The sequence below is a fragment of the Ruditapes philippinarum genome, unplaced genomic scaffold (genome assembly GCF_026571515.1).
Source record: "Ruditapes philippinarum isolate M1 unplaced genomic scaffold, ASM2657151v2 ctg719_1_1_1_1, whole genome shotgun sequence".
NCBI classification, from domain to species: Eukaryota; Metazoa; Mollusca; class Bivalvia; order Venerida; family Veneridae; genus Ruditapes; species Ruditapes philippinarum.
The window spans coordinates 471,981-487,383 of NW_026861463.1; the positions used below are offsets into that span (position 1 = coordinate 471,981).

Below are 15,403 nucleotides of genomic sequence, written 5' to 3' on the forward strand. Positions count from 1 at the left end.
TCGGATTATTATGACGGTGTAAATGTAAACAAAAAACACGTGCCGTAACCCCGCGCTTTATCACATAATTATAATCTGTTTTGTCTGTATTTAAACAAAAATGATATATTCTTGAATCACTTGGAGAAAATAACAAAAATATAAGTTTGAAACAAATTGAGTACTTGCTTGTATTCTAAAAGTGCATGTACTTGAATTGTTTCAAATATCTTTGTTTTAAATGGAGGCTTTAATATGTTCAAATGATCGTTGTGAAATATTCAATATTTTTTAAGTTGTTTTCTTTTTTCTCTACTATGCGTGATATCTAGTGCAAGTAGTTTAACCATACTTTGATGTTTATTGAACATATTTATTTAAGCTCGATTGCGAAACAAGTTCTTGCAACTTATATTAATCACTTTCGAGTCCGCTTCCTGGAACCAACCAGTACTGGTGTCGTATGAAGAAACATGGTCGTGACCCGAGTAGGGCTCGAACTCATGATCTCTGGGTTGAGAGGCAGAAACCTTAACCACTAGGCCACCCGCTCCCAAAAAAACAAATGATGAAGGCTTTTAAGCCACAAGAACTCAAAATTTGTTTAAGGATTTTTTTTAAATAAGGATTTTCATAAGATGATACTGATTAGCTAATTTTTCTGTAGTCAATTCGAATATCGACAATCGCTGCGTCAATCGACACGTCATACGTATGTATATAAAGAGAAATAGAATCTGACAAAAATGATATGAATTTGAACTGATAAATAGTTTTTATTTATTTATTTATTTATTTATTTATTTATTTATTTATTTATTTAATTATTTATTTTATTTATTTATCGTTCATTCCGTGCTTTTATTATATATTTTTTTATTTTTCTGGTCCTTCGGGTTCATTGATTTCAACACTTTTCAGTGTTGAAAATTGAGTACCGCTCAGGCTGATGGTAGGGGGCTTGAGGGATGTTGCACTTTTTCATTATCCCTCGTGCACAGACTCAATCAAACTGAGTCTGCAATTTTCATGTAATTTTGTTGTGATTATTGCTTCCGAGGGATCACACTTTATCCAGATTTTTAATATATCATATATATCCATATCTGGAAAAAAAAAGTTAACGCAGAAATGAAATTTTAGTCGGATCGCCATGGAACTATTAAGTTTTTATTCATAATTTAGTGATTTTGACCAGTTACCTTGTATCATGAAATCATTGCCTCTGACATTTCATTTTACTAATGTTAAGCCACAAAAAGTTCATAATTTATTTAAAAGAATACCATTCGATAAATGTGTATTCTTAATTCTAATTCAGATAGTTTATATCAGATATACATCAACGTATATAATACCGCATTGAGACCTTGTAATGTTTACATTAACGATATATACATATACACAAGCGTTACCAGTTTATGAATTAATTTTTATTATTATCTTTATTTTGATCAAAGAAAGCACTCTTAGAAACTTTTTGACAGGTTAAAAGGCCCGGTACAAACGGTTGATTGAAATATAACTTAATATAACCTGATAAGTTCATACATCTTATTTTACTGGGCCATATAACTAAAAAATATATTAATAACTAATGCATTAATTGTTTTGATAAGAAAATGAAATGACACGTTTTACACCTGAAGTCTTAAATTAGGGATAGTGCTTATGAAAGGTTCGACTCTATACGCCTAAATAAAGCAAAGAAATCAAATCAGTTCATCACATGGGTCTCTATGGTGGCTGGTTTCTGCCATTTCTTGTCTTCGTGTGTTCGCCCCGTAAGACTGGTTAAGTAAGCATATATATTATCGTGTCTTCGCCTTCGACTTCTGAAGGGCGAAGACACGAAATGGCAGAAGTCAGCCACCATAGGTTTCTGATAACACAATATAAAATATTTATTTCTTTTTAAGTTTTATTAAAAGAATAAATACCGAGTCACGCATATGTCCTGATTTTTATTATGTTCTTTTAGATATGGAGTGCATTAACAGCAGCAGCCTCTTTCACTTTTTAATTTCTGTTACTATTGGAAGCACCTTTTCCATAAATATTTCAAAAGTTACTAAAGGCATTAGAAATGTATTTTTTGATATTCTTTATAAAATATTTCTTGAAAAAAAAAATGTTGATAGAGTTCCAATTGATTATAGTATAAACATTTACATAATTAATAACTATATTTTATTCTAGCTTGTTTTGTTTGTTGACACAAGCCAGGGGTCAAAACCACCTCACTTGCTGGGGCTGAGAAATCCATAGACTCCACATGTTGTCGCCTCTTACAATCACACAGGGATAAACGGTGGTCAACCATTAATGGCAACCCCTCAGCCACAAGGGGCGACATTTTATTATCTGCTCTATGTAGATATGTAATATCGGTTCATATAACTAACTTACCATCATTCTCTCCCCGCTTTTTTTTCAGAATCATCAATTTTATTGTGCAAACTTTCTAAGCATATTTCGCGGATGATACCATATTTCGTCTTTCACTAAATCTATAAAAGAATTTCAAAATTTCAATTTTTTGTATATTTTAAGACTTTTTGACCTTTTGACCTCAGTGGAGTTCTTTTCACATCTATTATAGTGATATCTCGGGGGGGGGTCGACATTCCTAACCGGCTTTCCTGGCTTTTGTGTTGCTCAACGCTCGATCCTGTATTGTTTTCGCTTTATAAGATTATTAATGCTTCAAAACCAAAACTTTTAAACGTTTAAAGGCACATTATGCCTTAGAAATCCATATTTATAAAAAAAAATGTGTCATAAATGTAGCAAAATGTAAACTAAGTAGTATTTTGACTTCCATACAAAATACTAATTCCCAAGAAGCAAATATATGGCAAATGAGTAATTTTTGGAAACTGTAATAAGATACCAAACTTTTAAAGTTTATGTGAAATAAAAATAATAGCATTTTTGAAGTAAAATGGGCCTTTAAAACATTTTTTAATTATTTTTAAAAAGATTAAATTCTGTCTTGGTTCATACATTGTATTACAGTCTACTATTTTTGGTTCATACGGAAACTATGTTTTGAATAGACCTACTGAAGCCATCTAAGAGATATCTGCCGTCTTGTCTAATAATAAATGAAATAAGATAAAGTTGAAATTTATCTTTTATTTATAAATTTGTAAATTCAAAACAATATAAAAACAATTTGATCACAGATCTTAAAGAAATACACAACATATACACACAAAACAATAATGATATTTACATATGTACAAGTCCGGACAATAATGAACTGATAAATGCGGCCATAAAACTATCCCAACTTCTCGGTCATTTCCGTAAATGTTCGGATAAGATGATTATTGGTAACCGATGAGGTATTTCTACAAGTCTTGAAACGGTGCGTCTATTCTTCCGTGGATGTATTACTCCACTTACCGTCACTATCACACACTGGATCACACGACTGACGTCTATGTGCGATGCTTTCATCTTAGAACAGATAGAATTGCACATACCCGAGTATTTCATTCCTTATAATTATGTGAGTTATGACACAATAATGATGTCTGACATCTTCAGACTATTTCATGTCAGACGAAATTCGTTCGTCGCAATGTTTACAGGTAACATGTAAGTATCCTGTTTTAAACCCGTTTACACGAAAACCCATGATATATAGCAGTGTTATGTATTAAAGTTTGATTTTCATTCGTTTGTTTTCAATAAGGTCTGTGTCCTTCTTTCTTAAACTGTTTCACCATAGAAGCAAGCTGATGCATTCCTTCGTAAACACCTTCACCGGTAGTTGCGCACGCAGCCTGGACATACCACTTCCGGCCAACAAGCTTGTTCAAACCTAGTTGTTCAACTATTTTCGATGAGCTCATCGCATCTGAAGAGAATAAAAAACGTCACATTTATATTAAAATCGTATGTTATGATATGACAATGTATTAATAGGTATTAGAAAGTATCCATATTAATTGATGCAAAAGTAAAAGAGATTCATACAAATGTTTTAATTAAAATGATCACTTTAGATTGTTGCGACATGATTGAATTTTGCTAGCAAGATAAATAAAACTGATTATTTTCTGAAGGAAGTGTCAAAATCAAAATGTATGACGTTTCTAAGAAATTAATGTTAAACTTACTTGGCAAATCTTGTTTGTTGGCAAGAATGCACAATGGAACCCCTCTCATCTCCTCACTGTCCAGGATACCCATAAGTTCCTCTCTGGCCTCAGCCATCCGTGATTGATCTGCGCTGTCAACAACATAAATAAGTCCTGAAATAAAGATTAAAGTTATGATTTTACTTGAACATTTTATCTCAGTCGCAAATGTTTCTTAAGTTCTGTACCCTGTTTTTCGGTTATACAAAAATATTCCATATATAGTCACACTGATATACTTGTAGGTACTTATGTTTTAAACTTGCAGGAAAATTCTATTTTCCAAAATATATGCAAGAAACATTTTGATTGACATATTTATTGTTTGAATATGTCGTCTGCTTGATAAGGCAATTCCTTTCCTTTACAAACTTTTTAACAAGTGTCGAACTTTACATTCCCGTTGATTATAACATTAAAAGTTATAGTGACTGACTTCTTTATCACCTGTTAAGTTAATTAAAAAGTGTAATTACCTTCCGTGTTTTGGAAGTAGTGTCTCCACAACTGTCGGATTTTGTCCTGTCCGCCTACATCCCAAACAGTGAAAGTGAGGCCCTTCACCGGTGACACAGTTTCTACGTTAAATCCTATTGTCGGGATGGTGGAAACTGTTTCATTCAATTTCAGTTTGTAAAGAACTGTAGTTTTACCTATAAACAAAAAACAAAAAATACAAATTATGTATTTGTACAATACTGAATTTTGATAGGAATTATGTTACTACTGGGTTTATGGTGTGAAAATAATAAGAACTGAAATGAGCGCATATAAAAGAAAATTTTATCTAAAAAAAAGAACTGTTAAATCATTAAAAAAAAGAAAATTTTAAGACCTAAGATTTGTGTGTGAAAACAAAATAGGTAAAAAAAATCAAATAATAGTACATACCTGCTGCATCTAAGCCAAGCATTAAAATCCTTGCTTGGGTTGTGCCCCATTCTTCGAACAATTGACTCAGTTTAGAAAGAAATAAACCCATCTTTAGCAGTTGTAATTGTTGATTGCAAAACACCGTTTAATATCTTTACTCAGCGTAGCAGTTTCTTAAGTGTTGTACTATAATACTGTATTTATTTCCTTATTCTTCAAGCTTTGTCAAAGTTATGATACTGACTTGGACTACAAAAATACTTATATAGGGTATGGATTTACAACGTTTCGCTGGACACATGCAATATCTGACGCTTCAATAGTGTAGTCATTTGTTTCACGTACTAACTGCCAGCGTGGAGAAAATATCGTCATTTTTTTCGTGACAGCGCATTTTGATTGGCTGCTATATTTAAAACCGGATTTTTGATGTGCTATATTTAGATATCTTAGTAACTATGTAAACAAAGTCCGGATCAATTATTATACGCGTTGACATTATTTTGTTGATCTTTTATTAAAAAAAAATCTTGATTTAAATTAAGCAAGCGTTCTATGCGAAGTAAATGAAAAAGTAATTTTAATTAAAAGTAACATTACAAATATAAGAATACCTGCATTAATTCGTTCTCGAATTCATTCATTCTATATTGATTCATTCATTAATTCATTTCATATATTAATCTATTCATTCATTCATTCATTCATTCGCTCATTCATTCGCTCATTCATTCGATCACTCGCTCGCTCAGCCACACCCATCCGTCCGTCTGCTCATTCTTTATCATTCTTTTATTACCTCGGTCATCCCAGACATACATGTATGTATATATACATGCATTACTATTTAGGCTAAAACTTTGCAAATTATACATTTGTCTCTTATAACGGTACACTAACCCGGACTACTGCTGTATGAAGAAACATGATTGCGACCCGCAGCAGGCCTCGAACCCACGTTCGATTCCTGGACCGAGAGGCAGACAACTTACTCTGGGATTAACAACACAGCCGAGCGTGGTTGTATGCTATAAATAAAACACAATGTTAATAGAGAGGATGTATGAAGTAACAATATTTTTATTATGTTCGTTGTAAAATTGAAGTTACAAAAGAGGCACAAATCGAATCATCTCGGCCCATTCCGTCAAACTGGATAAGGACCTTGAACACAATAGAAAGAACACACAGAAACGGTATCTTGCCTTATGACAAATGCATATAGCAATATCATATAACAAATTCAAAATATTTACTGACAAGTGTCATTTAAACAATATTGACTAATGATATGTTTAATGTAAAAATACAATTACCTAATTGAATAATACATGTCTTGCATTGCGACATCTGCTTTATGGCCGATTGATAATTGTAAGACTGCTTTCAAAAATGATTATTTTTATCTGTAGCTTTCAATTCACACGACCCAGCACAAAAGCGTGGTAACATGCATGCAGTTACGAATTTGTGCAGTTTGGCCCCTCTTTAGTCTACAAGTATCCATTGACAATTTGGCAAGGTAAACAATGTATATTCAGGTACAATGTATATTCGTTTATATAAATCAAAGCACTGAAAGTTCTGGAGACAAGCTCAATAATTCTTATAACTAACCAAATACAGCAAAACCTGTTAACAAAGGCCATTTTTTCCTAAGGAGAGGTCGAATATGTCCTTTATAGACAAATGGTATTTATTTGGAGGTTACTTTGTTCTTTATTATCAATTAAGCGTAGTCTCAGAGTGGCCCTTTTACACATGGTGATCTTTATTTCAGCATTGATTTTTACCACAGGTTTGAATGTAGTGGATAGTACATATAGTGCATAGTTCAGTAGGGAGTGCTTCAGATTTATAATTCAGGGCCTCTGGTTTTATTCTCGGGCGAGGCGTAATTCTCAGTGACAAAAAATTTCGGACACTCAGTCTCGTGGTCATTTGGCTATGGTCGCTGGTTAAGAAAACATTTGGGATTAATAATCGGCCAGTTGCAGAGGAATTGATTATAAGGTTATGCGGCAATATTGAAAACTGTTTCAGCAATATTTTCTCCTGGCTGGATTTAAGCATAATTAAATGATTAAAGTTTAAGTTTTATTAAGTTTTGGCATAATGTTGTATTATACTGATATTTGTATTCTCTCATGTTTTAGTTTATATTGTTGATATATTTTTATGTGATTTCTATATTTCTACATAATTTAAAAAAAAAAATGAAACTTGAAACCACGTGATCTTGACGGACTTTGTCTTTAAAAGTCTACGCGCACTTTATTGAACGGATTTATTTCAGGTATAAACAATGTCAGATAATACAATACATATGAGCCGCGTCACGACAAAACCAACGTAATGGGTTTGCGACCAGCATGGATCCAGACCAGCCTGCGCATCCACGCAGTCTGATCAGGATCCATGCTGTTCGCTATCAGTTTCTCTACTTGTAATAGGGTTTGTAAGCGAACAGCATGGATCCTGATCAGACTGCGCGGATGCGCAGGCTGGTCTGGATACATGCTGGTCGCAAACCCATTATGTTGGTTTTGTCGTGACGCGGCTCAAATGTATATACCGCATATTGCATCGGACCTTATCTGAACAGTAGCGATTTATAACAAATGAATCATTGTTTTTTATTGCTTTTGATCAACTATTGATTATAGTGTTTGTATATTGAGATAATCTTGATCCTAAACTACCTTGACAAATATGTAGTTATGTTTTTGATACCTTTAAAACTTTAGTGCTAGCTATTCTCAGTGTTTCGATTTTAAATTTTTTGATGTTTGTTTAATGTGTAGAAATAAAATAGGATTAAAGAAGAACAACAGACAAAGATGGTAAGATTTTAATTACATGTACTTATATAGCATAACTACACGTTTACAAAAAATGGATTGTTTACAAAAAAAACACACAAAACAAGTGTTTCCAAGATACTGTAAGGACTCTTCCAAAAATGCCATCCGTTTGCATTGTAAGTTGTTATGGATTGGCTTATTTGGAAGTGAGTAAACAAATTTAGTTGTTGTTGGTGTTTTGTTTTTTTTTTTTTTTTTTTTTTTTTGTTGGTGTTGTTGTTGCTTTTCAGCCAAATCCTCGCAGGCTTTCTATAAATGACCAATGAGCACCGCGAGCAAATTGTAATAAGAAAATAAAAAGCACTTTCATTTATTTATTTTTCCTGGTATAAACTGTTGCATCTTTACTGAAAAGTGCCCATGTTCAGTCTGTCTATGCTCATTCGGATTATTAAGGTGTATGCAGGGACACGGTAACAGGGAGAAATGTATACATGTATCACACACGTATATATATATATGACTTGTATTGTTGTTGTTGTTTTTTTGTTTGTTTGTTGTTGTTGTTGTTGTTGTTGTTGTTAGGGGGTTGGTTGGTTTTTGTTTGTATTTTTACTTTTTTTTATTTCTCATCTTTGCTCTGCCATAATTATACTAACTTCATTGCATTGCCTTTTTTAGGGTGAACAATTAACAGATGAAGAAATATTAGGTGGGCATTTTTTTCAATGATATTTTTTTTAGGTTTACAAACTTACAAACATTCAATTTAACGAAGTCTCCCGTGTTTAGTTTAAAGAATATTTCATTTAATCAAACATGCATGTATATACACGATATAATAACAACCAAAAAAAAAGATAAACTTTTGTAGAAACTCTCTCCTTCACTGCGTTTACCATATCTAGAATAGTTTCTTCAAATTCTTTTCTATTTATATTATGATCTGTATACAGATTTTATAATTTATACGGTAATATTTTTAAATCCATTATTCGTACAGAATGCAAGCGGAGTTTCGCCATGTATGATCGTGACGGGGACGGGACGATTAGCTCGAGGGAACTTGGCGCGGTGATGCGGAGTATGGGATACCGGCCATCTGACAATGAACTCACGGACATCTTTAACGAGTTTGATCCCGATGGTAAGCGCTTAAATTTACTAGTTAATTGTAACCCCGGACCCCACCCTCGGGAAAAGTAGCAGGGACTTTGATGTTTGGTTATTCAAATTTTCTATAAATTTCCAGCCCTGCAGTTAGATTGTAAAAAATCTTTGCGAAATGTCGGACAGCGGTCTGGACATACCATGCTTTTTATCGCCAATACCGAACCACGGCATATATTTTATATAATTTATACTGTCCAAACAGGGACAATATGGAAGTAAAAACCTCATTTCCAACGTTATCCCCGTATTCCAGCGGATATTAAAGGAGGGACGAGGTCACAATTGGCTGTACACAAAATGTACTTCTTGTTTATTTGAATAACTTCACAAAAATGGTTTGATTACGGTGGTTGTTGTTGTTGTTGTAAAATGCCGTTGAAATTGTTTGTTTGTTTTTCTTTTTTACTAGATAATTTTATTAAGGCATGCAGAAATGCAGAAACCATTCGTAATTGTTAAGAAAGTAAAGGTGGCTGGAGAAATTTTATTATTTACAGAGGTACAGTTAATTATATATGTGCCGTAGCAGGTTTTACGTATGTCAGACAAAAATGAAATTATTGAAATAGAAAGATTATTTAACTAACAATTTACACACCTTTTTTCAGTAATTATGAAAATTTTATGACAAACTATTTCAGGTCATGGGGAATTTTCTTTTCCTGAATTCCTCTCAATAATGGCAAAGAAGTTAAAGGAATATGAAGGCGAAGAATCCTTAAGATTGGCATTCCGTGTGTTTGACAAGGACGACAACGGCATGGTATTTATTCCTAGATTTCTTTTGGAGCATCACACTAAATACCGTATTCCGGTATATACCGAACAAGGAGTTTAAATGATAAAGTGCTAAAATCTCACCATTTCACCCACCAAAATGCACTTTTAGATCTCTAATTCATCTCTTCACACCGATTTATATACGTTAATGAATGAAAAATGTAAAATTCGGCGAACTTTGTGACCATGATTTCTGCAAGCGTCTATAGTAGGCCTAGTGAGTTAAATTCTTTTTGACAAAAGAAAATAAAACCTATTTTTTGACAAAAGAATTACGATATTAGCTTTTCATTTAGCGAAGACAATGCAAATTTATCTTTAAGCTGTGCAAATTAATACCTTTTCTAAATGTTACTGCGTTATTTTCGCATATTAAGAAAAGTAAGCAAATGCATTTTATCATAGATATGTTAACCCATTTTATGGCCATATCCCCTAGACACCGACCTTTTTTGTATATACATGTGCACTTCAGTTCCCTTGGGTCATACAATTAAATTATATTCTATCTGTATATGGAATGTTATATTCGCCCTCAAAATGTTCGTAACGACAATGTGTACTTTCAATTTAGGTGACGGTGTCCGACTTCCGGTACATGATGGAGAATCTGAAAGTCAGTGTGACGGAGAAAGAGATTGAAGAAATGATAAAAGATGCAGATAAAAATCATAATGGATACATCCCTTATAATGGTAAGCATTTTTAAACATATAATCATCTTCTTTCTTGGAATGGAAACAGTCTTGAAACGGTGGACATAGAATCTAAATTCTTGAAATCTGTAACCATGCATGTAAAACGGCACGCAGAATAAAGACCTATTGTTTGGACATTGTCTTAGCCTGTTTAAAATCGATTTCTGAATATTGCTACGGCTTCTTATAAACATAAAAGAGCTGCACTTTGTCAGGTCGGTTCTTTGCATGATGCAGTACGTTGAAATCTTACAACCAGTCATGTTATTTTCAGTCATATCCTCGAATGGCATGATGGCCAATATTGTTTAAGAAATACCATGAAGCGTAATTATTTTTTTTATATTGAGATGTAAATAGAGGATAGAAACTAATTTTGTACCATTTTTTCCAAGGGGATTCCCAGTGCTATGTATGGCTAATTTTGGGCCGAAATGTGGTCCCATTCCAAACATTTTAAACGTTTTCAATTATAATCATCATGACCATAGGCTGTGTACTTATTCACTTGATTAACATGATTACTTCTTAATACACTAAACGTGCATCATGGATTATTTAGTATGTTAAAGATTTCAATGTTGTTTATTTTTATTCCAGAATTTATAACATGGATCACGGGCAGGTAGTATAGTAATTAGAGATGAAAATGATTTCAGTTTAGACCCGTGTGCGTGCTGACGAAATACGATAAACTGCCAATGTAGAAGAAAATATCTACGCAAGACACTAGAATAAAACTATAATTTTTTTTAATAAAGTGGCATCAAAGTTTATTTTTACTTCAACAATAAACGTGTCGAGTAGGATTTCAATGAATTTTAGTGTTTTTGTAACCTTGTATACTGTTGTATACGATTTATTCATATATACATGCATGTTTATTGCGAAATAAGTTGAATTCACTGCAAAGTTGTGCGTCAAATGACTATTGCCCATTGTTCTAGACACATTTATCTTGGAAAATTTTGTTTGTTAAATTTGCTTATGTATAAATGTTTATGTGAACTTTAAGCAAATCCAGGATCAAGAATGACGTATACTTATATATCTTACATAATATTTTCTTGTAAATACCAACAAAAATTGTTTTAATAATAAAATGCGCCAGATAAGATTAGCAGTTCACTCATAATTTAATGTTCATAATAGTTATAAAAATATTAATATACGCTTATTGTTATATTTGTTTTTGTTGTTTTTTTTTCGTCTTTTTGTTCAATGACTTTGCTTGGTTTCATAAAAAAACATTATACTCAAAGTTGTAGTAAAAGTTGCATTTTTCATATTTGACTTTAAAGGCTCATTATGCCTCAGATATTATTGAATATTTACTTATTTAGAAAGGTCAAACATGAGTTTTATTACATATAAATAATGGTTTTAGAGCATGTGAGATGCATGTTACATGTACCTGACAAGAATAACGCAAAATGTAAAATAATGTGTAATAAAAGTGGCAAAATATAAACAAAATAGTATTTTCACTTCCATACAAATACGATGTACTAATAATTGCTAAAAAGCAACAGAAGAAAAGAAAGCCGGTCCAGATAATTAGCCAATGAGTAATTTGTTGGAAACTTAAAAAGAATACCAAAAATAAACAGATTTTGAGAAATAAAAATGGAAGCATTTCTGAGGCATGATGGGCCTTTTAAGAATAAAAAAGCATTCGTGCCCTTTGACATAATGATCAGGACCGTGTTTTGTCCAGTTAAGTGAGAGTATATTCTAATGAAATACTCGTACATGTAATTAATTAAAAATAACCCTTGGTTTGTTCTTTGTGTTAATTGTATAATTAGTTACAATTTGATTTTTCCGGAAAAGTCCGCGTGCTCATTGTGACATGACGTGTGGCGTATAGTAAGTACAAATTACTTAAACTCCGGACAAGGTGATGCAACCCGGAGTCATTTTATTGACAAATACAACTCAAAAATGATTAGTTAGAGAATCTTATTACATCCGGGCCACTTGAACTCAAATGAAGACAACCGTGACGTCATTTCCGTTATCTTTGGTGCTCCAAACAATTAGAATGAGTTAATGTCAAACTAGCTTATCAATATGTGTACATATGTACATTTAGGTTAGTTTACATAATAATTTACAGCATAGTCTTTGATGTGATTATCCTTTTATTTACTTCAAACGGTAATATTGGTCATTATCGAAAGTGGGGTTTTCCTTAATCAATGCACAATGCTCTGAAGAAAAAACTGCATGAATATGATAGGATATGTTTCGAAGAAACAAGCTATTATTAACTCAACTAAGATTATTTGAACATATATAAAAACAAAACTTGCGGAAAGTTGCAAACACTTTAAATACACAGTCGGATATAGGAGACATAAAATATTTAAATATTTATTTTTGAAAAAAAAAAGAAATTTTGATAATGCAAGAAAAATGTTTGTTAAAGAAGATGAACAACTGGTCGCTGTCAATATGGATGCTTGTTGTGTTTTTGTTGACTGGGTGGGTTCTGAATATTGTTAGTTTTGCAGTACCTTATTGGAATAACGAGAAACCCGTGCATTGGGGATTGTGGCAAATGTGTCATGAAGCTACTGGTTGTGAAATAATCTCAAATGAAAATCTTACAGGTATTTATAACTCTTTTCGTGATTTTAAACTTTTAAGTGTACCTGAACATTCTCCACTAGTGATGCAACATTTTCTCAGAGCTGTCTACTGGTTACTTCAGTCGGAAAACACCGGTCTATTTTTTTAAATATTAAATAACAAGCTTATTTAAAAATAGTACACAGGATGCCTCATAGGATTATAGTAACAGACCAGTCTGCCCGACAACATTTCGGCTTCGGTCCGTTCAATGTTCGTCTTTGGTCCGTTCGTGTTCGGCTGAGGCCCGTTAATGTTTAGGGCTGACTGGGAGGTCACTTTAATGCTGTAAGGTCCGAAGTGTTGTGTGCCCATATTTGTTATACAGCACTTTTTACACGTGAATCATGTATTACCCTGTTTTAAATTATCCGTTTCGCGATATAACGTTTATTTTATTCCGCTAAATATTTTGGGTGCTGCATTAAAAAATTGTATTACATGCCTCTAAAATGCATTATTATATAATTTTTGGGTCCTGCGTTAAGATTAAGTGTCACGTGCCTCTCAAATGCACTATTATTTAATTAACGCATAAACTATTTAGCTGAATAAAATGAACGCTATACGGTGAAACGGAGGAATTCAAGACAGAATATAAAATACGTGTGCAAAGACACATCAATAATTTATCATATTAAAAATGATATACATATATAGCAAAAACATATCAACAATTATATTAGATATTTGAATACAATGTAGCATTTCACAACAGACAAGCTTTTCACATGAAATTTATCCTAATAGATGATAATGATCTAAAGTATATATTTATAAACATTTTTTTCCATATTTCAGGTATGATGCAAACAGGAAGAGTTTTCCTGACCATATCAGTTGTTTCCTATGTCACCCTCATAATCCTGGTTGTTCTTTATTTATTTTGGAAAAATAATCTACGACTTTTATCAGCCGCCGCTGTTACATCGTTTTTAACACGTAAGTCTAGTCGGAACGCCATATCCGATATCTTCTACTTTTATTGTACTTATATGCTGTCAAACCTAGCTATTTTAAAACATTTGACATTGATTTTAACAGATAATTCCTTTGAATTTCTGTAAAAATTAAAAGATTCATACAGTTAAGTGTGGACTAATAATTAGTTTTTTGTTCACCAGATATTCATCTGAATTGGAAAGCATTTTTCTGAAACTTAAAAAAAATTAATAAAGCATTCAACGTTAGTGAATCATTTTCTGTTTAAAATATAATTATGTAAACAACATATATTCGAAGCTGCATTCATTGGTTGTGAGTACAAAGTTTACCTACGTCACTTTTCTTTTTGAAAATATCTCACTTCATGTTTTAATGATTGTGTTGCTTTTTCAGTTGTAGGTTTATTTCTTGGCGCAATACTTCGGATCTCGGATTCAAACAGACGCTTTTTTGGTGTTATTATCTGTGTTATGCAAGCGCTTTCCTAGCTTCCGCTTCCGGTGGCGTCATTTTGCACGTGCGTCGACAGGAAAGACTTAGACTAGCCGGAATTCAAGAGCAGCAAATTGACATTGGAATTTAAATGATTAGAAATAATTATATTGAACATACATATCATTAAATGTGTTTAAACAGAATTACGTATATTCTAATTTATTTTTAAAGCTTATATGCTAAATTGCAAACTACTTATGTTGATGTGTATATGATTTGACTTTGTAGCATTATTGTATACCATTAAGTGAACATGTTTGTTTAGTTGTTATTATTTTGTTTTTAGTAAATGCTTTGAGAAACTAACGCATTTTAAGTGTTTATTAATTTAATCCTGATTGTGCTGTCTATACAAAATATTCCCCCTCAAAGCTGATTAACGTATGACATACGTGTGTATATGTGTTAGACCTTTGATTCCAAATTAATACTGTAACAATCTTGACTTAAGGCCTACTAAAGTTACTTCTTGCCTGATGCGTAGCGTTAATTAGTGGTTGATTTTAATCAGATGAATACTATAAGTGTGTTATGGGGCATGCGAGATGTTGCCATTTCATTTTATTCACAACTTGGAGGTCATATAGGATAATTAAGATAAAACATTTTTTCAGGCAAGTTTCTTGATTGGGTCTCTTCCCTTATTGAATGTTTATTTTTGATAACTCAAACAAAGTTGCATCGGGGCGTATATTGTCCCGCTTTTAGGTGCTCTTGTTTAATTTGTTTTTATTTTCTTGAAAGTACGTGCATTTTACTCTAATATGGTGAGAGCGTGATTGATTTTTACGACATAACATAATTGATCCATTTTGGTCCACTAAGGTCAAGGACATCGATGATTATAAAGCGACCAGCATTGCCCTTTTAC

General features: G+C 32.6%; 3 protein-coding genes across 3 annotated transcripts; 2 read left to right on the forward strand and 1 right to left on the reverse strand.

Moving 5' to 3' along the window:
• Window positions 1-3,106: 3,106 nt before the first annotated feature.
• On the reverse strand, window positions 3,107-5,256 carry LOC132715683 (uncharacterized). Its single transcript, XM_060698733.1, has 4 exons — window positions 5,022-5,256; window positions 4,607-4,783; window positions 4,110-4,244; window positions 3,107-3,847 (listed from the first exon to the last, which is right to left on the reverse strand). Exons 1-4 carry the CDS (start codon window positions 5,110-5,112, stop codon window positions 3,675-3,677), a joined length of 576 nt encoding a protein of 191 aa, XP_060554716.1. The 5' UTR covers window positions 5,113-5,256; the 3' UTR covers window positions 3,107-3,674.
• Window positions 5,257-7,657: 2,401 nt separating this feature from the next.
• On the forward strand, window positions 7,658-11,534 carry LOC132715702 (calmodulin-alpha-like). The gene is made up of 6 exons (XM_060698764.1): window positions 7,658-7,846; window positions 8,489-8,519; window positions 8,811-8,954; window positions 9,622-9,743; window positions 10,335-10,455; window positions 11,059-11,534. The coding sequence occupies exons 1-6, from the start codon at window positions 7,844-7,846 to the stop codon at window positions 11,085-11,087; spliced, it is 450 nt and encodes a 149-aa protein (XP_060554747.1). The 5' UTR covers window positions 7,658-7,843; the 3' UTR covers window positions 11,088-11,534.
• Window positions 11,535-12,641: 1,107 nt separating this feature from the next.
• On the forward strand, window positions 12,642-14,810 carry LOC132715703 (uncharacterized). Its single transcript, XM_060698765.1, has 3 exons — window positions 12,642-13,073; window positions 13,894-14,034; window positions 14,431-14,810. The coding sequence occupies exons 1-3, from the start codon at window positions 12,866-12,868 to the stop codon at window positions 14,523-14,525; spliced, it is 444 nt and encodes a 147-aa protein (XP_060554748.1). The 5' UTR covers window positions 12,642-12,865; the 3' UTR covers window positions 14,526-14,810.
• The last annotated feature ends 593 nt before the right edge of the window (window positions 14,811-15,403 follow it).